At 39.5% G+C, this 25732-nt stretch overlaps 1 protein-coding gene across 2 annotated transcripts in view; it reads right to left on the bottom strand.

Annotated features, from left to right (window-relative positions):
• The window catches only part of CDYL (chromodomain Y like), a 193210-nt gene that overhangs the window by 14209 nt on the left and 153269 nt on the right, over window positions 1-25732 (bottom strand). For both annotated transcript variants that reach the window (XM_005305978.5, XM_065584917.1), the window contains 2 exons: window positions 4468-4718; window positions 3576-3748 (listed from right to left, as the gene is read on the bottom strand). In XM_005305978.5, the coding sequence (XP_005306035.1) occupies window positions 3576-3748; window positions 4468-4718 (424 nt within the window). The remainder of the gene's footprint in view (window positions 1-3575; window positions 3749-4467; window positions 4719-25732) is intronic.

Raw genomic sequence — 25732 nt, 5'->3', positions numbered from 1 at the left:
CAAGATGGTCAGCAACCTTATGGCCACAATAGCTGACCCCCTCCTTACACGGTCTTCCACAAAAAGTTAAAGTTTTGCTGTGGCTGCGCCCCAATTTCTTCCTAAAGGTGGAAGCAGAAGTCCACTTGAATCAGAGCATTCACCTCCCACTCTTCTATCCTAAACCTACGCCTCCCATGTGCTAGAACACTGCATTCCCTCAACGTTCAACATGCGCTGGCGCTCTACCTACAATGCACCCATGCCTTTTGGGTATCACCAACAGTCTTTATCACCATTGCCGATGGATGCAAAGGTCTAGCCCTCTGACAGCGAATCTCCAAGTGGATTTCAGGGTGCATTCATGAATGTTACATATCCCCCACCTCCTGGATTCACGGGTGCACTCTAACTTGAGCGCTCAGCAACCACATTTGCCTGTTTCATGGATGTTCTGTGGCAAGACATCTGCCGCACAGCATGGCGCTTCGTTCACAGTTTCACGTCTCACTATGCCATTGTCCTGGCACCAGCTGCAGATGCAGTTATAGGCCGTGTTGTACTCCAGATCACACTTCCTCACACCCACCTCCATGCTGATCACTTACCTGTAACGGAAGGCTCTTTGAGATGTGTGGTCTCTATTTGGATTCCAAGACCCACCCTCCATCCCCTCTGCTTTGGCCTAGACTACTTAGTGGTAAGAGGAATACTGGAGTGGCATCGACTCACACATCCTATTATAGCCCTGGCTGCAAACAAGAGGATGATGCATGATGCACATGTGGGTCAACGGGCAGTGCTACGAAAACCTTCTAGCTCCGGCGCATGGCACGCCTGAGCACCTACTTTTGGAATCCAAAATGGGACCACACATTTCAAAGACCCTCCAGTTACAGGTAAGTAACCTCCTCTGTCTCAAGACAGAAGGGGGGTCTGACATTAAAAGAATTCTGTGGAGAAACCTACTGATATTAAAAAAGTACCTATATTTCCTTAGTTTGATTTTCTTCCCACTATAAAAATAAAAAAAATCTATTCCTTAGAACAAAGCCCTAAGAGCCGAGAAGTAGGCAGCAAAGTGCCAAAGCTTTCTTTAAGATGTTTTGGAATGCACAGACTGGGCTGTTACTCCTTTGCTGTCAGAAAGGGTGTTACCTGGTGAGTTTAAGACAGGATTTGAATTTCAGATATTTTCTAAAGCCTCCTCATCTCAGGAGGAAAATATGAGGAAGGCAGCTTAGGATGGTAGGGAAAGGGAAGACCTTTTGGCCCAGTATGGTATCTGATTAAGGTCTTGTCCTATCAGATGGTGGTCCCTGACTGGTATGAACATCAGTACAAATTCTGAAGGAAAACGCACTATTCTAGGCCATAAAACACTTCTCTTGGTCACTGTGTTGCTAGCTATCATTTTCAGCAGAGGACGCAAAACTTAGTCACAAATGAACCATTATCTTGTGTTATTGCTTCTAATTTGGCTTTCTTGGAGGAGCAAGGCATCTTAATGTCAATGAACTCAGCTGAAAACATTTTTGGCCATGTAATACATACTGACCACAACAGCTAGCCAGCAGACTGGGCTCAGAAACAGCTTAACAGAAGAGGGTTTTAGAAGGCTGAGCCTATATGCCCCTTCCTTAGAGCAAAAAATCACTATCCTAGAGGGAAGGGCAGAAAAACTGTCTCTTAGGGTTGGCATTTCTACCCCTTTTATCTAATTAGTCTCAGGTCACGTTGTGCTTAAAGTCCATGATTCCAGAACAAAAGTTGTAATAGATTTTATATGACTTAAATAAGGCAGAATGGAGATTGCCCCCTTCACCTCAATGGTTTTCTCCAATTTTCAGCTGGTAGAATTGTACAGGAGCTCCTTTTTGCTTCATAATTAAAAAAAATAGAAGATAAAATGTTTGTAAAAATTTGAGAATTTGGGCCATAGCTACAGCGTTTCATCAACATAATGCAGTTGTTGGAAAACAACGAACCGTCCTACTGTAGTTAGGTTATAGTTAGCCTTCTATAACCTATTCTTTCTTGTAATAGTTTAATGCTAAGTAGGTAGTGAGTTCCTGTATTTTGACACCCTTTGTTTTCTCTTTGCATTTCTGTAGCTTCTTCTGCCTGCCCATTTAGAATAAACATTGTATTGAAATTTCTTATTTCAGCTATTCAAGAATCTCAGAATAGCAGGCAATATCAAATTTTTTCCTCACTAAAAGATAGAAGGGCAACCTTTAAAACCGAAGGCCTGATTTAACATCCATTTAAGTAAATGAAAAGATTCCCAGAGACTCTAATGGAAGATGGATCAGGCCCATACAGAGCTTAAGAATCTGGCATCAACAGTATTTTTTTAGGAAATGTTTTAAACTAAAAGAACTCACAAATACACCTACATTTGTAAGGTCAGGTGTTCCCAGTATTGAGTGATTTTTAACCCCTGATGTTCCTGCCAGACAGAATTGTGGGAAAACTTTCGCACTACTGGTGAAACTAACAAAGAAACCCTATCTAAAAAGAAGCTAGTTCTTGGAGAGTTAGGTGCTAAATACCTTTGAGGAGCTGGGTTTAGAGCTTGTCTCCTGGGGAAACTGACAGGAATAGCTATTTCTATTAGACAATAAAATATGACCTGAAGTGGATTAAGTTAAAACTGGAAAAAGATATTCTTATTCTAGAATAAAAAAGTCTCCAAACAGAGAGTAATTCTGGAACAGCTTTAGCACTTTAAATTCTCACTCTACCTTTTCTAGGCATAATTTCCCCATGTAGGCAAGCCCTTATTAGCCACTTGTTTCAAATGGCTTCACCACTTACATAATCAATGAACACTTGAAACCTTTTATCTTTTTTCAAGAAAGCTAAGAGTGAATTATGAGCATTAGTTCTTCCATCTATATTTTTGGATATTTATGCTACATGTAAACATTCAGGTAATCAAAATGTAATAGGAAACCAGTTTACAAGTTACATGGGGAAAAATATCCTTGAGATATTGTAAGAGGTACACATTAAATGCTTATAATCCAACACAGGCACAGTGTCCATCTCAGCGGCATGTTTCTTTCATTAAAAATTATGCTTTATAAGACAATTAAGTTCATTTATTTGAATATGGAATTTGACAGCTAGCTAGGATGTTGCTCACAAAGATTAAGCCATCCCTTTAGAATGTCTGTCATTCTACCTTATTTATATGGACTTTGTTCAATCTATTGTTTCAGCACATTTATATATTGTTTGTACTGCTTTTGAACAATACATTTAAAATAATCTTTTAAAAGCATTTCTCAGGTCTGTGTTGTTTATATTAGGAACACTATCATGCTAAGTTTTTATCAGACACAGGGGCTCTAATTCAACATGGCAAAAATGGAGTAAAAAGCTATGAATAAAATGTCAACTTGAACAGAAAGGTACAAGTAATATAAACAAGTTATGCACACTGTATATTATCAAAACTGAACGTTTGACCACACTAAATTCCTACTAAGAAGAATATAGTTAGATCTTTTATGAGATAAATTAAAAATAAACTAGTTTAGACAATGAAAAAAATCAACACTTAAATGACTGAAAACAATTTTACATACCTAATAGCTTCTGCCATCTTAGTGCTTTCCCTTTTTCTATCATCTGTTAAACGTCGTATAAAATAAATAAAATCAAGACCACAGCAGAAGACACTACCAACTGCACTGAGCAGCACAAGTTTACTGTCATCTGCAGCTGCTGTATTCAGTGCACTTTGGACTTCCTTCATTACCTGAAAATCAGCAGGAATTAAATTCGTCAGACTCTTTTTATTGTGTTATTAAAAAGTAACAAACTGTTGTTCTTTTTTGACAGGTCTGAATCTGAACTTTTACATTCCTGTGTATTCCCTAGTATCTGGGATACTTGCAAATTCTGCTGCAGGTGTTTGTTTAAACACATTCAAATTTTTCATTGTCCAAAGGAAAAGAGAGTCTAGTAATGTATGTTAAAAAATGTGCAGATCACAAATATGATTACACTGAGATAATGTAACCATTAGGAAGAAATCCAGCAGCCTGCATCTGTTGCTATAGCACTCTCTCAGTATTTCTGTAATTTGAACACCAGGTGGCATATGCAACCAGTTCAGAAAAATGACTTGAATTTAAGCTGAAGTTTATTTCAAGTCACACTTAATAAACCACTAAGTTTATTATGAAAGGCTGCAACTCTAAATATTCAGATAATGTAGTGTATTGTACAGTGTTAATAAATAAAACCGAAACATACTAAGATTCAGATTTTAAAAGGCAAGAAAGTATAATATTTACACATTTATAATACTTTAAATGCACTAGTATGACTTTTCTGGAACCTACTGAACTATAAGTTGTTTTTTCATATTTCTGTGATTAATAATAATACTGTAATTATTGAAAATATTTGTACCACCACCCCCAAAAAGCAAGCAAACAAACAAATCAAACCACATAAAACAAACATTCTAACCTCTGGATTTAGTGAGTTGTTGTCAGATGATTTTGTTGATAGCAAAACGTGCGTGAATCCGTCTTGTTTCCTGACAACAATGTCTCTATACCGGTAAGCACTTTCAGTTTGTCTCACGCTGAAACGTAGCCTCTTGTCAAAAGGTTGGTCTCTCCTATCATCAATAAATCTCCTTTTGCTGGCTGTCACTCCTGTTACAGATGTTTGTATGTTGGTTGTACCGTTGGCTGCTAATGCTTCAATAAAGGTACCTGTAAAGAGTTTGAAACAACAGTGTTCTATTAATTTAGTTCTATAGCTGGAAAATCTCTTATCATGGAGACATGTCAGTCAAAGCATACTATGACAATATACAAAAACAAGTGCCTTTGTTCTCTGCCATTTGGCAAACATTTAAAAAAATTGTACATGGAACCAAACCTGAAAGCAAAATACTGCAAAGGATGAAATACTTGAAGCATGAATTTTAAGGCTATGAGAAAAGAAATTTTTAAATGGAATAATTTTTGCCCATTCTTCTTTTATCTGATTATTCCTAAAACTGGAAAACTCTTTACTTGGGGATCCTACCAGTAGTACAATTAAGACATTTTTAGAAATATATTAAAATAAAAGAAATGACAAAGATGCACTACCTGAGGAAATTTGCTTTTCCCCTCCTCTAAGTGGCCTAAAATCTTCAAAACCATATACAAAAGAGAAAGTGAAGGACTTTGTTTTAACTAAAAGTGGGAACTCAAACTCCTGACCAAACTCACACCTTTGACAAAAATCAAGTAAAAGAGTTGGACTAACAAGACCATATAGAGTATATGAATGTTTATAGAAAGGTAGGAACAGGGAACACAGGACAGTCTTAGTGAAAGATACAGAATCAATCTCTGAAGTGGAAGGGTGTAATGGGAGACATGGAAATATGGCCCTTCTTGACCTACATAATTATTTCCATTAATACTTTGCCTTTCTGATCTTGCTCAAAGTGATCTTAGCTTAACAGAGATAAGGTTAACATGTGACTTGATTATAGTCAATTAGTACCTACATGGGGATAAAATATTTAATAATGGGGCTCTTCATCTAACAGGATCCAATGGCTGGAAGTTGAAGCTAGACAAGTTCAAACTGGAACGAAGGTGTACATTTTTTTAACAGTAAGAGTAATTAACCATTGGAACAATTTACCAAGGGTTGTGGTGGATTCTCCATCACTAACAATTTTAAAATCAGTACTGCATGTTTTCCTAAAAGATCTGTTCTTTATATGGGGATTATTTTGGGGAAGTTCTATAGCCTGTGTGACACAGGAGGTCAGCCTAGATGATCACAATGGTCCCTTCTGGCCTTGGAATCTGAGAGTCTATGAAAATTTTAATTGGTGGAATTTCAAAGAATGCAAGTGAACAAGCCACCCAGAGAGTCACAGAAAGTATCAGGTTTTTTTCTACATTCCATGTTGTGAATGTAATATTGTCTAAATTAACATTTATGGGAGGTGCAAAGAACATTATGAGAGATATTCATGTCCAGTAGATAAAGGTGCTTACACACCTTTCAAGATCCATGGGTCCTACACGTACCTATCACAAAATGTGGTGTACCCTCATCCAGTGCACTACATTTCCCAATAACAACTATGTTGGTGAAACCAATCACTACACTCTTGAAGGAATTCACACAGAAAAATGATAAAAGACAAAAACATTGTATCACCCGTGGGCAAATGCTTTTCACAAAACGATCGCTCCATAGCTGACCTCTCAGCCCTTGTCCTCAAAGAAACCCTGCTCAACACCTTAAAAGACAAGCCTTAGAGCTTAAATTCATAACTTTCCTAAACACTAAAACTCATGGTCTTAAGACACTGTATTTATGACTTATTACAACAATCTTTAATCACTAACTTCCCTTTTTTGTTCTATGGCAGCAGAGGTGTTAATGGGCCAGTTCATTTTGATTGGTCTCTGGCAATGTGTGTTAATGACTTATGCTAAACAATCTGTTCCACCTTTAGCTCACACTTTGAGTATTTTTCCCAGACCTGAAGAAGAGCTCTGTGTTGCTAGAAAGCGCATCTCTTTCATCAACAGAAGGAGGTCCAATATATAGATGCCGACCCCGTGCTCAGCACCTATCAGCCACAGCTGTTTGGTGGCTTGTGGACGAGCTTGGGGGAGGGTGGAGAGTGATGGATGGGGACCTTGAGGAAGAGATGGAGTGAGGGCAGGGCCCCGGGGGAGGGAAGAGGCAGGGCGAGGGCGGGACTTGGGGAGGAGCACCCCCAGGGTAAACTAGAAGTTGGTGCCTGTGGTCCAATAAAAGATATTACCTCACCTACCTTGTCTCTCCAATAGATAAAGGGACATTTCTCAGTAGAGATTTGCATGTTGCCATCTGAAACCTGTGTAAAGCTGCAATTCAAATATGAAGAGGAGAAACACTGGAAAGGTGTACTACCAGGCTAAACCACAAATCTGTTTTTTTTTTTCATATTTTCATGTTTAACAAAAGATGAGAGCCCATTTGTCAAATATTTAAAGATTAACTATGGCCCTGATCCCTCAATGGGATCCCCAGGACCCATAATTGTACATATTATATCTTAAAGATAGCTAAAATGAAACTTATAGACAAGCCTTAATAAAAAACAAAACAAAACAAAACAGTGGTGGATCTTGTTTAATTACTGTAATTTCCCTTGGAATAATTCATCCTGTTTAGCTGAAGTAGCTACATGAGATATTTAAAAACTGTGACTAATGTATAGTGCTGTCACTTTAAAAGAGTGTGTGTGGGAGACTTGTGGGTCCCATGAGGACATTATGTACGTTTACCTAAATAGTTTGCTACACTATTACTGTAATTGGGATATTACTTGTTATTTTTGGCCAGATTTGAATTAGGAATTACACTGCACTAATAAAAAGATATTTCAAATAAAATAAACTTTGAGAGTGCATCAGTTTCTCTAACATTTACTTTGTTACTTTTCTCTTTCAAACAAACAGAACCCTTAAAAAAATAAATGTAGCACTTCGTATGTAATGCATTTGCAAATAAAAGTACTTCTGATTAAAAATCCCATAAGATGATTAATTATGTAAATTGTCAATTCAATTGAAAAATTTTATTTTACTTTTTAGTATCTTTTATATCCTCTGACTTATAGCATTAATAATCTACTGCTCTCTCTCTATAACAATTTGTATGGAGAAGATAAAGAGAATTCAAGGTTTTTCCACAGTCATTTAAAGGGAAGAGATTGAGAATGGTCCACAAACTGAATCCATTTTTTTCAAAGAAGATAGAGGGAGAAAAGTAATGTGGAAGATTGATGTTATTTTATGTTGTCATAGAAGATTCACATTTATTCCTATATTTTCCAGTTTATCAAATTCTCTTTCACTTCAGCAGAATAAATAAAACTTAATAATGAATACAAAATTTGAAATTGCTTGTAGGAGTTCACATCAGATATTTTTCTCTTTTTAAAACACAACAGGGATGATCATAGTTCTATAGAACAGGGGCTCTCAACCTTTTTCTTTCTGAGGGCCCCCCACCATGTTATAAAAATTCCAGGGCTGTGGGGAGGAAGGACTCAGAGCTTCAGCCGTGGGGGGCCTCGGGCTTCAGTGAGGGGAGTGTGTGTGTGTGCGGGGCGCCTCAGGGCTTCTGCCCTGTGGGTCTCCAGTGCTCTGACATCCTACCCACAGGGTGCCAGTGCTTGGGGCTTCAGCTGCAGGGTGCCACAGCTTGGGCTCTGAGCTTTCTGCCCTGGTCCTCAGCCAATCTTACACTGATCCTGCTTCACAGATCCCCTGGGGTCCATAGACCCACAGTTGAGAACCACTGCTATAGTGGAGAAGTTGCAAGAACACAATATTCTGTTTTTCATTAGCAACTGAAGATGAAGTGGCATTAGTTTTTGCAATGATTTGGTTTTCATTATGAAGGGTATATCAATACAATTCAAATCACCTCTACTTTGAGACTTAGGAGGTCATGACAGAACTGCAAAAATTACAACATTCAGGAAAACTGTAGAGAACTTAGGTTTTTGCTCATAACTTATACTACTAAAGATGTCCTCTTGTATCAAATAACTGCTTTAGAGATTCTAGAAGCAATGAGATACTTAACATCACCCCCCCCCCTAAAAAAAAACCCAAAACCTCAAGCCTTCTTTGTCAAGGTAGACCAAGATATAAAGGTCAGAGAGCAATTTCCCTGCTTATCGGACAACACACACGAGTAAGTGCACACATATATTACAGCACTGGATGGTAGGTATAGTTCAAAACCTAAGATAAAATACAACTGGGCAGCTGCACTTAAATGGAAGGAGATCTATGGTTTAAATCAGTGTTTCCCAAACTTGGGACGCCGCTTGTTCAGGGAAAGCCCCTGGCGGGGCGGGCTGGTTTGTTTACCTGCCGCGTCCACAGGTTTGGCCGATCGTGGCTCCCACTGGCCGCGGTTTGCCGCTTCAGGCCAATGGGGCTGCAGGAAGCGGCGCGGGTTGGGGGACGTGCTGGCCGCCCTTCCCACAGCCCCCATTAGCCTGGAGCGGCGAACCGCGGCCAGTGGGAGCTGCAATTGGCCGAACCTGTGGACGCGGCAGGGTAAACAAACCGGCCTGGCCTGCCAGAGGCTTTCCCTGAACAAGCGGCGGCCCAAGTTTGAGAAGCACTGGTTTAAATAGTTGTTCACTTTTAATCGCTGAAAACAAACAAACATTCTGACTATATTAATGGACCAGGGCCACAGACTTGCTGACTTAAGAAAAAAGTGCATATTTTTCTGGCAAGGAATTTCAGCCAATTTCTTTTAATCAGAAAATTACATTCATAGATCAAGAATACTGGATCAGTATCTATTAACACATGTTGGTTACAGGACCACCACGGTACATAATAGGATTTACTGGACCTTGAAATGTAGTGTACAGTTTCTCATGGCTTTTAGTCATAAAACTGAAGAAAAGAATTACAGAAATTCGATGTAAAGCACTACATTATGTCAAGTAAAAATACACATGCATTAGTCAAGTTACACCACAGTCCTGAAGTAGTCTCAGATTTTTGTTGCAGCAAATGAGCATAAAAGAATCAAACAAATATATATGGACAAATCTTAGAATTGTATTTGCATAATTAACATGAGATGTCAGTCACTTAGTTCCAAGTAATTTAATACCATACCAATATTTAAACCACAAATTCTGAATTTGTTTTTCACCAAAAGGCAAACAGAAAGATATTCTCTCCATTTCAATTCTTTGAAAAATATATGAGAAAGCATTAAAAAAAAAAAAAATTCTAACCCTGATGGGTAAATGTAAATAGAGTGTTGCTTCAGTGCTGTCTCTGCAGCTTAAAGCTTTGCAATGCAAAGGCAGAGTGAAATTAACAAGACTATCAGTTTCACAGCTACTGCTCAGAACTCAGCAGCAGCAAAGAACCTCCATTTTCATTCAGCTGCTGCTGACAGAAAAACTATGAGCATCAGCAAAGCCAGGCACAGGTATTATTCATGGGGAAAGATGACCCAATATACAGAAGTTGGAAGGGGACAGAGTAGCAGAGATCTCTTCCCCATTCCTTGCTCTTATTTTTACCATAGCCAAGAAACTTTGAAGTAGGGACAAAAGAAAAAACTCTTCCTTTGTGGTATCTAGAGGGAGTGGCAATTGAAACATTTCAGATACCTGCTAGCCAGAGAGTGATACTGGAAAAAAGAACCAAAAGAGGATGCCATGACAGTGCTCAGGGTAAAATCCCAGGACTTTCATCCTTCATACCAGCCACTGGAAGCCCCTCGACCTTGCTGGTGGTGCCATCCCCTTTCATATCCATCTCTTGACTTGTAGGTTTACTTATATGGCTGGCTGGAGTCTAGTATTTTCTCCGTGATTAAAAGCGAATTAAGAATGTAATATAGGACACATAAATATACAGTAACACTGAGAGCCAAACAATCTTTTTTTCCCCACACAGTAATTTTCAGTACATACATACTAGAGAAACTAAAACTAAAGGGAACTGAAATAATTATATCTGAATAAGGGTTGTTAATCAGAAGCCCTCTTTTTGAATAACTGAATTAAGAATCCAGGACAAACACCATCATCACTAAGCTTTTTAAAAAAGCTATTTACACAAATATAACTCTTATTTCTGCTTGAAACTTGTGCAGTATTACCGTATATACATGTTGATAAGCCAAATATTTTTGATAAGCATCGAAGAGCGGGGGTCGGCTTATAAACGGGTCTACACCAAAATTTGATGATTTTAAACTCTATGGAATTATTGAACTGAATATCTAACACATTGTCATTTTGTTTACCTGGAGCGTCCGCAGGCATGGAGTCCCTCAGCTCCCTGTGGCTGCGGTTCGCCATTCCCAGACAATGGGAGCTGCGGGAAGTGGCGCCACTTCCCGCAGCTTCCATTGACTGGGAATGGCAAACCGCGGCCACTGGGACTGAGGGCTCCGTGCCGGCGAACGCTCCAGGTAAACAAAACATCCAGGCCTGCTAGCGGCTTACCCTAAAGGGCCAGGAGCCAAAGTTTGCCGACCCCTGAAATATAGGATCGGCTTATGAAAGGGTCAGACAGTTTATGCTATTTTTACCTAACCATCTTGTGGGATCAGCTTATAAACAAACGGGCTAATGAACGAGTATATACGGTACTTTTAAAGTAAAGAATCTTAGCTTTCCAATGACTGCAGGCAAATCCGAGAAACCTGTGTAACTTTAAAGATAGGCATGTTTCAGCACAGATCAGCAGTTTTCCAAAGAAACAGAAACTGAGTGGTAGGCATGAAGGGCAGTTGTGAAAGACTGATGTAAAAAAAATTCAGTGTTAAAAATAATCCTTGTATTTTATGTGAAATGACTGTTTTGGGTGAACACAAACAAAAACAATTCTCTGTCTATACTTGTATCATTTTACAGCTCCAGTATATGAGACTCAAACACCCAGCTCTCCAACTCATACTGCTGTTACTAATGCTCCTCTTCCTCCAAGAAAGTGTCCTTTTGCCCCGGGTCTACATGCATCACCAATCCACAATTTTACTCAGGTCACCATTAAACCTTTTCCATTTTAGCCTTGGGTAACTAGATAATTACATGTTGGTATCTGAAATATTCCCTAGACCTAGTATACAGAATTGCGCAAGTACAGAGGTAACATGATCCAAGCCCAGATTGGAAAGCTTTATGGGTCACCACTGTGTATACATGGTCCACTTTCTTTCTTCCTTTTCCTGTCTTATCTACGTAGACTAAAAGATCTTCAGGTCAGGGACTATCTTTTACTAAGTGTTTATATAGTTTAACCCAATGGGGCCCAATCTCAAAAGGTACTATTGTAATGTAAATAAATAATAATATATGCCAGAGTCATCTTTCTGTCTATGCTTTCTTCAAAGTACTTGAATAAATTACAAAGCAAATACTTTTTAAAAATATTTGAATAGGTTCTAGGAATTTGCACAGCTGGTTCCACAAACCACTCAAAAATATATCAGAAGCTATCAATATCTTCCACTTCCTAAAAGACCTACATTGTATGTCTGCAACATTTTTAGTCTAAGAAAGCCTCATTATTTATAACGTTTAGTCCCCAAATGTGTTAACAATTTTCCTTTAATATGCCATTATAAAGCAACTTGTATAAGTGAAAACAAAATGAAATTACAATTTTTATTGTATATTTTTGGCAAAAATCAATGTTTTGTTCTGGAAGAGTGATCAGCAAAAGTTGGTCAGTCATGTATGTAAATACAGTTTGTACTAATACGTGTATTGTTCCAGCATATTGGTATTGGCATAGTGCACAAAATACCTATACAACCAGTAACATTCTGAAGGAACCGCATGTTAAAATACAGCCACCAAACAGAAGAGAAGCTTGAGATGTTCACCCCAATCATCTCTGTCAAAGACAACGCACAAAAATACTCCTTCAAATTATACAAAACTGAATATTATATTACCTTGTCAATCCACACTCAGTATAGCTTTCAGAAACAAGGTGTAAAGATGGGCAGCAAACGGATGTTTCCATATTGTGTTGTCTCCTTCCTTAATTATATTTTTGAGAAAGTGTTTTTGTTTAAACCCTAATACATACCCTGGTCCCTCAGCCATTCTTTCTGCAAACATGCCACCTAGAATCCCATACATTGGATTCGTCACAGAGTAAGCGGGAAAATTTTGTGGGAGTACTTTATAAAAATAGCAGCAATTCCTAAGTAAATATTACACAATTAAGATAATCTTGCACTGGCTGGATGATTTAATTAATTGGCCATTTCCATCTTAATTTCTATGGAATTGGTTTCCTCAGGAAACATTATGGAAATACATGTGACAGATTTCTTTTCTCTTCTGTATGTTTTGTATGGGTGTGAAATTTAAACAACATTACTGTGGAATAAAGCGTTTTCTAAAGTCTATATTTTTATAAAGTATTACTTTGGAACTGGGTGAAGACAAAGTGAACCTAAGTGTAGGTGTAAAAGAAGAAATATTTTCCAGGCAGAGAATTCTGATTCATGTCCTGCACCAATTTTTATTTTGACTCTCATGCCATATTTAGAGTATTAGGTTCTGTATCAGGACGCAATACACTAGTGTACAGACTCAATGTACAGGTGGGAAATTATTTTCTCTCTGATTACATCACAGTATCAATATAATATCTTCACAATTTTAATGATACCAGCCTTATTGCTTGCCTTTGCTATCAGTATCTTGTAGCCTATATTGCTGCATTTGCTGTTTAATGTCATTCCTTCTCAAAACAATAATGGGAGCAATGTGCATATTGTATAAATAAAAACAGTCTATTTCCACACATTTCTCTACTAGAAAGGAGGTTAACCAGAGCTTTCCTGAACACCCACAAGATGGTCATCTGGCAGAAGACGTACATCATTTCCTCACCTTAAATTTAGATCAGAGTTTGGGCATTTTAAATTTCATTGGTGGAAATAATAGAATTGAAACAGTTACATACTTTTTTGTTTTAATTAAATTACCATACAGTATATTAGACAGACACTTAGTAGTATTATGCCCATAAAAACAGCAGGACTGATGGTATTAACACAGTTTGAGAATGAAGTTCCTAAAAATTGACCTGGAATAATTTTACTAACTCAGAAACAGAATTATACATTTTCATGCATAAGCTACTTAATGACTTCTCTACAAGTTATTTTACATGAAAAATAAACACACCTCTAAGAATTGTGCCTGCTAGATTATCAAAATGTACCAATCACTCATTGTATGATTCATTTATTTTCAAATTTTAAAGAGAAAATAAGTAGTCCAAATTGTTCAAACCACAAGACTCTGCCCTTTACTAATGCCAGTAAGGCACATAGGCAATTTTTCACCTCTCTTTTACTAGGTTTTAAATTTACTGTTTGGCAATTTAGCTGAAACAAGAGATTTAGAACAGACATGCCAAACCTGTGGAAAAAATGCAGAAATTGGGCTTGTTTTTGGCTTAACTGGCTTGTGAGTTGCTTGTTGGCTAGTTTTTGGCTTGTAACTTGTTGCCTTTTCGGGGGGGGGGGGGGGGGGGGGGGATAGGCTCCTGGCAAGCAGGGTCAAGAAAGTCAGGGGTGCACAGCGGGCCCACCACAGTCCCAGAGTGCATGCTGGGGGGATCTAGTCACATAGTGTTGGGGTTCTTAGGGATTGGCTTGTTTTGAAATGGGATTACCTTGATTTTTGATTTATTGTGAAAATCGGGGTGCTTATTTACCACATGAAAGTTGGTAACTGTGATTTAGAACAACTATCAAAATACTATTGGCTATTCTAAAAAAGAGTGTATAATCATTACAAGAAATCCCACCTGTATGTCATAGGTAAACACTTTTGGCCCATATCAAAGTGTATTGTAAATACTTCTGACATTTGCTCTCCCAGGAACAAGAATTATACCAGGAGCTGTTTCTTGTCGTATGGATAAGATTTTAATATAGAGATTATGAGTGAGATTCTCATGGTTGCTCCAGCCTCTGGGTAAGAAGCAGTTGTAAAGTGGCTCTAAAAGCCCTAATGTGCCTGGGAGAGAATTGTAGTGGGTGTGGCAGGGGGTGGGAGGGATGGTAAGGGGTGGAACCACTGTTATTCCAAAGCAGCTGGGAACTGGCCCAGAACTGCTCAAGCCCCTGGAGCATCCCAGAAATGAAAATCCTTAGTTCCTTAGTGTTCCCTTCCCCACCAATCCTTGGGCTGCTCAGCACAGAGTCTCACTTTGTGTCAAGGACATCTTCTCTTCTGTTCACAGTTGCACACATATGCCTGTGGCTACTACACAGAAAAGAAATATGAAGACAGTAATGAGTGTATTTTCAGCTATATTTTAATGTCATTTAGTAGCTGGAAATAAGAAGGAGCAGCTAGCACTGTTACCAGCCAAGTCTCAGCAGATCAGAACCAGGGGCTCCATGGAGGACAATTTAAGAATCTCTTTGCATTACGCAATTGTAGGATTTTTAAGTTTCAGTTTCTGAGGCTAGAACTTTGAACTATGCAAGCATCTGTTCCTTAAGGAACTCTAATAGTAAATTACTCTAAAATGGATGGCACATATGGATTAACAGTATTTGTGGTAGATTCAGACCAACCGTGATTTTAGGACTGTGTTACTTTGCATTATCTGCATCCACAAGGCTAGTAGGGATACACAAGAAACAAACAAACAAAAAATGATTTCAGTGCTAAAATAATGTAAAATTTAGAGAGAGATTTGGCAGTTAGGTCTAAAAGTTGAGTGGTAGTAGTTGTGATGAAATGCACCTCTGTATTTAAACCCTACAAACTAATCCAGTGCTTTAAACTGTGTGGGTGACTCCATTTAGGGTAGAAAACTGTATAGTGATCCCCTTAGAGAGGCAACAAACCTAATATATCTGGACTATCCAGGAGTGGGCTGGACAATGCAGAAACACATTTTTGGGGGGAAACCTGGAACTGGGAGTGTGTTAGGATCACCCTGCAAGTAGTAACCACGGCTGCTGGAAGCCAAAGCGTGGCTGGTGTTTGCTGACATGATGCTGGGATCAGAGTTACTGGACCAGACACACAGGGTGTGGCCTGAATGCTGTTTGGCTGTTTGTGAGTCACACCAAGTTGCAGGGCAGGTGGTAACACAGCCTCTCACTGGTCTGGATTGTACCCCAGAATATCAGAGTGGCTTAGTCTAAACAGGATTTATACACAGCTTGCTATTCTACATGAGATTTACTCTTTTAGCACTGGTGAAAGAGTTTCAAGTGAATCTCGAATGTGTTGGCTGGGAACAGTCAAAGAAAGGTTAGTTTGTTGTTTTCTGCTTGCTTATTTCGGGCAAGGGAAATAGAAACAGTAAAGCATACATATGAGTGCCAACAAAGCAGCTATAACTGACCAGGTTGGAGCAAGAACAGAAAGACAAAGATTGTGAACACCAAACGTGGTAAACAGAGATGAAAGCCAAGGAGAGGGAGCCAGAAAGACAACAGCAGGAAGACTCACACCAGTGAGCCACGGTGCTGAAAGACAAAGAAGCCCTAAGAAAGGAAAAGGAGAGACAGTATATTCTGGACACGAAGGCAAGGACAAATCCCAGAGTTTCCAGTCGCTCCCTTCATACAAGGAACACTCAATTGTGACAAGTTGTGGCTTGCATACAAGGAAACAAACTGTATTGAAGAATACTTTACCACTTTTGAAAGGCTATGTGAGATTCAAAAGGTTCCAGAGGACAAGAAATTCCCCACACTGATCGCAAAACTCTCTGGTAAAGCTTTAAATGGATTTAATAAAATGCCAATTGAAGAGGCTTTGAAATATCCTGAATTTTAAAGTGCTGTTTTGCAAAGGTTTCAAATCACCCCTGAAGTGTATAGGTTGAAACGTAGAAATCATAGGAAAAGCGTTGGCATGCGTCACAGTATGTCTACAAAATGTGTGACAATGAAAAAAATGGGCAAAGGGAAGGGGGCTAAGAACTATGACCGATTACTTGGTCTTTTTGCTCAAGAACATTTCCTAAGTATATGTTCTGATGAGGTCAGAGATGCATTATGGGATAAATCTTTAAATTCTGTACAGAAAATGGCCATCCTGCCTGATTCCTTTGTGCAAGCCTGAATATCTAATGAGTGCAAGACACAGAAGAAGGGACACAAACCCAGCGTAAATGGGGGATCCCATTTCACCCCCAGGAAAGAGGGTGCTGGGAGCCCAGGCACATATCTCCCCAGAATTCCACTCCTAGAAATCTCTATCACAGACCTCCTGTGCAAAAAAATGGTCCAAGAAGGTGTGATGCTGTCTAAAGGGGAAGATGACCGTCTACTCTCTCACGGTCACCACTTTATACAAGATTTATCACAATTTTGTAAAAGTATGCCTTGTGAGGTACTGGAAAAGTTGTAACCCGCTGAGTATTATTATCTGGTTATAATGTGTATATCGACATTGTGTGTGTAATTATGAGATTTTGCTATATGTTTGTAATTCAAACATTTTGTGAGTCTGAGAAACGCCCACAGGTTAGCTCTTCAAGGATAACAAAGGAACTGTAAACAAGAGTCCCTGCATGTCATGTCCAAAGATACCTCAAATGGCACATATGCAGAATGTGCAAGCAAAAATGTGCAATTCATATGAAGAACTGGTGGCAAAGCACGTAAACCATGGGACTGCTTGCCCCCATGACACAGCAAGGATTTTTCCAGCAAAAAAGGATCACGATATAAAGAGGGAGAACAAAGGCCCTGGCCACCTCTTCCCTACCCCATCTCTGGACTGATGAATTCTGATGGGAAATTTCGAACAAAAGGACTGAGGTTCCCAAAAACTATTTGGGCAACCCAGAGAGACTTTTAGAAAACGAGCAGATTTAACATCCCTGCTACCATTTTGGACTATCTACTTTGATCCAACTGTAATGTATTTTATTTGCTTTAACCTTTTAGTAACTCATCTCTTTTTCTTAGTTAATAAATCTTTAGTTAGTTTACTAAAGGACTGACTACAGCATTGTCTTTAGTTTAAGGTCCTGAGAACCTGAGTAAGTGACTGGCCCCCTCGGGCTGGAAGAACCTAATGTGTGGTGAGTTTTGGTTTAATAACCTGTCATCACAGAAGTCCAGTTTGTCTGGGTGGTAAAGATAGGCCGGAGTGTCTAAGGGGATTGTCGGTGGCTCCATGTTAAGCTAGTATAGCGATCCAGGAGCACACATTTGTTGCTTGTGGTATATATAGAATATACCACCAGAGTGGGGGAGTCTGCCCAGTTTTTTGATAGTCTGACCTGAGATTGGCCCTCTCCGCTATACCAGGCATGGCGACAGAAGGTGCTTCTAGTGTAACTTCACTGAGCGCCTAAGAAATCATTGCCCTCCGCTAAAAAGAAAGTAAGCCCACGTCTCATCCAGCCCAGAATGAAGTAACTATCCTTAACACACAACCCCAAAAGGTACCTGCAGAGGCTCTATTGAATTTTGTGAGGTCTGACCCTGGGGAGTAGATATGGAATTTATTAAAGTCACCAAGGTTAATTGCAAAGAACATATAGGGTGGAGAGACTGGTGCTCACATCTCTCTGGTCAGGGAAAGCGTGCTCCAGAAGACTGACCTGTTATCTGATCAGGAGTTAGAGCTTCTGGCACTGGGGAAACAAAATTCCTTGCGCCTTGGGTTAAGGTTCATTCAGAATGGGAAGGCTCAGAGGGTGACTTGATATTCTGAATAGTATCCCTATGGAAGTCCTCATGGGGAATGATATTTTGCATATGGCTAAGGCTGTTAATGTTTTAACCCATAGTAAAAGGGAAGAGTGTGTTGGGATTCCAGAGGAAAACGGTAAAGACCGTAAAACTGTTAAGAGAGGAGGGGAAGGTCCTGCCACAATCTCTGCAGCAGGAGAAATCACTGTGTTTCCAGGTGTGGGAGAGCCCAAGGTCATCTTCTCTATGGCAGACGAAAGAAGCAGGTCCTCAGTGCTGGGGGCGAGGGAGAATTAATCCCTGTTACTGAAGTTATCAGCTGCCAGTGTTTTGCAGACCCCACTCTAGAGTGCAGAAGGGGATATGGCTTAAAGGGAGCCCAAAAGACGGAAAATGGGGAAAGGTTTTTTGAAGAGAAAGGGAGATTGTACAGGGAAGCTCCCATGAGAAATGATAAGAGCCCTGGAAAATCCTATAAGCAGCTTGTTGTGCCTGCCCAGCACGTGGGGAATTAGCAATGCGCCCTGTGGGATCTATGGCATGTCCTACTCAGAGGGGGAAGAAACATATCCTGGTGGAAGTGGATTTTGCCACCAGATATCCTGAAGCAGTTGCTCTAACCCACACAGAAGCTGGTTCTGGGGCAACAGCCCTTTTCACTGTTTTTAGCAGAGTGGGTTTCCCTAAAGAGATTTTATCGGACTGTAGGTCAAATCTCATGTTTCAGCTATTCAGTGAGTTCTGCAAGTTGCGTGGAATGAAACAACTAAAAGCTGCCCCATATTGCCCAGAGACAAATGGTCTGGTGCAAGGGTTCAGTGAAACTCTAAAATCTATGCTGGAAATGTATGAAAATAAGAGAGCAAGACTGGGATGAAATATTACCATATTTGCTATTAGCTTATAGGGAGGTGCCCCAAGAGTCAATCAGCTTCTCCCCATCTCACCTTCTATCTGGAAGGAAAGTGAGGGACCCCTAGATTTCATCAGAGACTCACAGGAAAGGGACACTAAGGCAGTGGGAGAGCCAGTAACTGAATACCTACGAGGAGTCTGGTGGCACCTTAAAGACTAACAGATTTATTTGGTCATAAGCTTTCATGGGTAAAAAACCCCATTTCTTCAGTTGCATGGAGTGAAAATTACAGATACAGGAATAAATATACTGGCACATGAAGAGAAGGGAGTTACCTTACAAGTGGAGAATCAGTGCTGACAAGGCCAATTCAGTCAGGGTGAATGTGGTCCACTCCCTTGGTACTGACACCTCCTCATCAATTATTGGGAGTGGACCACATCCACTCTGACTGAACATACTTGTAACCACTCTTTTGAAATAGGTGACTTGGTGTTAGTGTTAAGCTCTGGGGGAAAAATACAAAATGCAAAATTCTTGGGAATGACCTTTTCAGGCGATAGAATCGGTGAATGAAGATACATATGTTTAAAAGCCTCATGGTAATGCTATCTCACAACTGGTACATGTAAACAGACATAAAGCTTATCCTATGCCGAGAATCAATGATATGATGGATATCTTAAGCAAAGCTAAATACCTCTGTTCTTTTAATTTAGTTAAGAGGTACTGACAGATACCTTTAGATGATGATGCACAGAAAAAAAATCTGTTTTTGTTATTAATATGGGATTATATGAATTCAAAGTGTTACCATTTGGGTTAGTTAATGCAGGAGCCACTTTTCAGAGGCTGGTCCACCAAGTGTAAAAAAGGTTTACAGGACTTTGTGAGGGTCTGTGTCAATGAGATACAGGTGTTCAGCAACACACTTGGGAATTGCATTGTAAAAACTCGAAGAGGCAGGCCTGACTACAAAAGCCTCTATAAAATTGGAGTAGCCAAAATTCCTTATTTGGGACACTCTGTAGGGGGTTATGGAAATTGTGCATACAAAGGGAAAAGAAAACATGGTGGCAGATGCCCTGTACAGGAAAGAGGGCTCTGACCCTCTGCCCCCAAGTCAGCCAACTTTACAAGAGGGGAGGTGTGATGGAATGCACCTCTATATTCTCACCCTATACACTTTGTACAAAATATGCCTTCTGAGGCACCATCTGAAAACTAATAACTCTCGGGTCAATAATATCATGATGAAATGTGTGTAGCAACATTCTATGTAAAGTTATGAATGCCACATCAATGATAATTGTAGCATATGTTCAAATCCACATAGCCCTGATTAGGCAGAACCGAGCAAGCAGGTCTTAAACAAAGGAATGTGTGTTTACCTCAATTTACATATAAGTTGTAAATAGGGTCCTCAGGCAGAAAGAGGGGGAAGAAAGGAGACAAGGAAAATCTGCAAACAGAGGTGAGAAGAAACAGCATGTAACCTCTTTTACCCTCAGACACCATGTCTCCTTTATTGTTTGAATAAACTTTGATGAGGGGTAATCTTCAGGAAAATGCATCTCAAAGAGGGAATGAACTATAAAGGTGAGGGGTAAAAACACCACAAGGGCTCTCCCTATCCATCTCTCTCTTTTCCACCTAAAGATACAAGAAACAGCCTATGGATTTTGGGAGAAGATCCTGACTTGAAACTTGGTCCGCAGCGTTACTGGGAACCTGGGGTAAGAATTTCACCTTGACCCAAGTCTCGTTTGTTAAGTTTAGAAAGCATTTTATCTTTATTTCTTTTGTAACCATTTTTGACTTTAATGCCTTATACTTGTACTCATTTAAAATCTCTCTCTTTGTAGTTAATTAAGCTTGTTTTATTTTTTAATCATAACTAATCAAGTGTTTTGAACTGCGTGGGTAACTCCATTTAGGGTAGCAAACTGCTGTACATTGATTCCCTTAGAGAGGTAACAAACCTAATATATCTGGACTGCTCAGGAGAGGGCTGGACAGTGCAGAAACACATAGTTTTGAGGGGGAAACACATTGGGAGTGTGTTAGGGTCACCCTGAAAATAGTAACCAAGGCTGCTGGAAGCCAAAGTCTGGCCATTGTATGCTGACAGGCTCCTGGGGTCAGAGTTGCTGGCCCAATGCTGTGGCTATACACAGACATTCAGGGTGTGAATGCTCTTTGGCTGTTTGTTGAAAGTTACAGCAACAAAGCATTGTGAGGCACCCCAGGTTGCAGGGCAGGTACTAACAGCCCCTTACCGGTCTGGGTTGCACCCCAGAATGTCATAGTTGTGAAGAAGGAAAGCAAGCCAAATGGGGGTTAAAAACACATACTGTAAATGAATGACTAATTGAACAATAATGATAATACCTAATACTTGAAACACTTTATATCTTCAAAGTATTTTTCCAAACATTAATTAAATAGCCCTCACATCACCAGTTCTATTAATTCCAGATACAGAGATTATAACATAGGGCTACCTCACTCCCCACTCCAAATGGAAATCAGTACAAGAGAACCAGGGGGAAGGAAAACTCCAGGAGCTTCAAGTCATTGATTTCCCCCCCCCCCCCCATCACTCCTTTGGGAGCGAGAGCAAAAATTAATCCCTATTACCATGTAAAGAACAAGGAGGATCAGCCCCCATAACCTGGGCTATCTGCATGGATGACAAGAGCTTCTACACTGGGTCCTATGGCCACCATACCATCAATGGATCCATGCTGCAAGGGCCGGCTACTACCCTGACCCTCATCCATCAAAGGTATGCAAGTCCATGTCGGTTCTACAGCTGCGAGAGAAATCTCTTCAGAAAAAACATTGTACAATTTAAGTGCATACTTTCTTATTAGCCAATTCCTGCTTGGTGCCCAGCAGTGAAGGGACTGGAGTAGAGAAATGTATTTAGCATATCTACCCTGACACTGCATAGATACTCAGTAATGGCTAAAACCCCCTTTCTTCACAGAAACGAGGAGATACATATACAGATCTAGTGGGATTGATCTCACACTGGTAGGACTAGGATTACCATATGTCCGTATTTTCCCGACATGTCCGGCTTTTTAGTTGTTAATTGCCGTCCGGGAGGATTTTTAAAATATATAAAAACGTCCGGAAAATACGGACATATGATAACCCTACCCAATGCCCCTCTCTCCTCTTGGGGCCCACGTGGAGTGTCCTCTTTTTTCAATGTTCAAATATGGTAACCGTAGGTAGGACTCAACAGATAACATGGTCTGAACCCTACTATGTTAACAAATGTGATGCCTCCTCCCCAGAAATTCTATAGTATAAAACTGCCCATGTTCAAAGATCAAGTCAATATCAAAGCCAGGATTAGACCTGTGGATGGCCTGGTTCCTAGTCCAATACACTACTCTTCTCCAGAAGCAGCTGTTGGTTTTGTGGACTACTGGAATAGTCTCCTGGAGTAAGAAACTGTATGCATCTAAATTAAATACGTACCTACTGGAAATACTAAGACTGTATCACTAGCCAATATGTATTTATAGTTGAAGAAACAGCAAGGAGATGACACATGAACTACCCCCCCACCCCGCCCCATGATATTTAAAGGGAATGTACCGTATTTACACAATAATAATGAACTAAATATGAAATTGTAGTGGCTAAGTAGTACAATATTAAGAACATAACCTTGCAGAGATACTCATTGGTAAACAAGAAATTGGGGAAAAACAGATGGTAGAGAAAAACAGGGGTTAGGGCAAATTCCAGAAAGAAAAGAAAAACAAAAGTTAACTCCTAAAACAGGGCTTAGGAGCCTATGGTGATAGGTTTTAAACCCTGAGACTGGGCTTCGCTACTACAAGAGGTTCTGTGGAACAAAGTAGGTGAACAGCAGCCTCAAAGAGACAGACTTCTGTAACTTGTATAGAATGTTTTTAGTTGGGGGTGGGAGGGTAAAGTTAATATGACTCTTTGGGCGAAGGAGCAGGAGCAATTTTTTCAAAGTGGGAGTGGTATTGGTGCAACTGTCATTGGGAAACCAGAAAGAGTTTTGGCTGCTGGTACAGAGGTAGTCTTGGAGATCCTGTCACTGGGAGGCAAAGGAGGGTTTGGGTCCCTAATCTGATCATTTGAGATAGTAGGGGAATCATGACAGCCCATCAATTGAGTTCATAAAGGTCTGTGTGGAGGTGGGAAGGGGGAGGTTATTCACAGAACAGGACCAGCAAAGCCCACAGGCACTGTGTAGCTGCACATTCAGTACATGGTTTCTGAGGATAGTCCCTCCCTGAGAAACAGTTAAATTGAGCTTAGCCAAGAAACCAAAACAGGGTTTAGAAAGGGCCCTATCTAAAAGTGAGATATAAGAATTGCTATTTAATAGGATAAAAGTTGTACATGCACATATAACAAGACTGAGTATATGCATAATTGTTAGTCCAATTTTCATTTGGAACCCATTTCAAAATGTAGTATGGATGAGACAATGATGGATGAATTAAATGATTGCTTCCTGAAACTTGTCAAGGATCAACCTGTCTAGATCAGTTTCCAAACACTGAAGAGAGCAGAATAAATAAACCAGAAATAGGACAATACTGTCAAGAGGCCACAATATGATTAAATGTGATGTGGAAATCAAATTTAATTACTATCAGAACAAAACTGTGCAATTTTAGATAACTGAAGATGTGAAAGGATATTACACAAAATGGTTTTAGACAAATATCAGGTACTCCAGTCATAGGGGGAAAAAGGTCTGACTAAATGTAGATGGTAATTACAATATATTCTTCAGAAGTCAGATGCAGCTTTAATGAACTCCACATCGTTAAACAGGTCAGTAAGAAACTGAGGGGGGAAATAGAATATGCCATACTTACAAGAAAATAAGTAGTAAAGAACACTGGGAAGAATACAGGGAGATGCTAAAACAGATAAAGAGGAGTGTTAGAAATGCAAAAACTTTGAAATATACATAGTTACAGATGCTAAAACACAATTTTTTTCCTATGAAACAAAATAAGAGATAAGTGAAAGAAGATTGAGACAGAAAATAAGATTGAAATGGAATACAAAAGTTACATATGTGGATTAAAAAAATAAAGAAAAAATGACAAGCCTTAAGAAACAAAAGGGATATACACTGAATAAAAAATATACTCTGTGTGTGTACACACACACACACACACACACACGATACAATGCTGCAATATGGCAAAATTGCTTATTTATAGTACGACTAGAAGCACACAAACATGATATCCTACATGGAAAAAACTTGTCCATCTTTGGTTATAAGTAAAATAATTCAAGCTGCTGACAAGCAAGCTTGAATGGTATCTTCTGTAATATAATTCTGATTAGCACAGATATAATTTCAGACAGAGTGGAGAAAGTACCCTAAAAACTGAAGTTTATTTGTTTTCAAAACTGCTTTCATAAAGTCATGTTTAATAGAGCTCTATTAATATTAAGACCTACTGGGTGCAGAAAAGCAGTCAAGAGCAATATCCAAGACAGCCATCTTGGCTGGAGTGGAGAATTTTCATCCTTTTCCAACAGTTCATTTTCCTCAGTATTTGTGTAATTTTATACCATTACATATGTGTATTAAATCAGAGTTTTCTATATTAAGAACATAAGAATGGCCGTACCGGGTCAGACCAAAGGTCCATCCAGCCCAGTATCCTGTCTGCCGACAGTGGCCAATGGCAGGTGCCCCAGAGGGAATGAACCTAACAGGTAATGATCAAGTGATCTCTCTCCTGCCATCTATCTCCATCCTCTGACAAACAGAGGCTAGGGACACCATTCCTTACCCATCATGGCTAATAGCCATTAATGAACTTAACCTCCATGAATTTATCTAGTTCTCTTTGAAACTCTGTTATAGTCCTAGCCTTCACAACCTCCTCAGGCAAGCAGTTCCACAGGTTGACTGTGCGCTGTGTGAAGAAGAACTTCCTTTTATTTGTTTTAAACCCACTGCTCATTAATTTCATTTGGTGGCCCCTAGTTCTTATATTATGGGAACAAGTAAATAACTTTTCCTTATTCACTTTCTCCACGCCACTCATGAATTTATATTAAATATTCCACACTTATCTCTGATATAGTTCAGTTTTTGTTTTTAAATGTCTTCAATCGAAAAACTGCCCCTATTTTGCTCAGCATAGAAATCTGAAATTATATGGCTAGAATATTAATTTGAATAAAATATGAAATATATTTGATAATGTAAAGTTTTAATAAATTAAACACACATCATTGAGCCTACTGCTCATGCTGGTAAACCTGATTACAAGTAACATACAACTTTTGACAAAGAGGACAGATTTTGCAAAAGAGCCCGACTACTTTAGAAAGTGCCTGACTTCAGTATGCAATAGCCCATAAAACACATGCAGGCTGGGGATTGTGCATATACACAACTAGATTTGCAGGGACCTCTGCAAAATAAGACCTGAATCCATTCCTTTTCCCCTCTGAGCTGTTTTTGTATTCCTACATTCATGGTTCTACACATACAAATCAATAGCATTTGGTGGATTCCCCTTCATGAGCACCACTAGAGCAAGACACTAGGATAAAAGTGGGACTATCCAACCAGAAATGACAAGTCTAATACTTTGGTCTGTTGACTTCACTTGGTTG

Source organism: Chrysemys picta, chromosome 2, assembly GCF_011386835.1.
Source record: "Chrysemys picta bellii isolate R12L10 chromosome 2, ASM1138683v2, whole genome shotgun sequence".
NCBI lineage: Eukaryota > Metazoa > Chordata > Testudines > Emydidae > Chrysemys > Chrysemys picta.
Note: the sequence above shows the minus strand (reverse complement) of the source record. Positions and strands in the feature narration are given on the sequence as shown.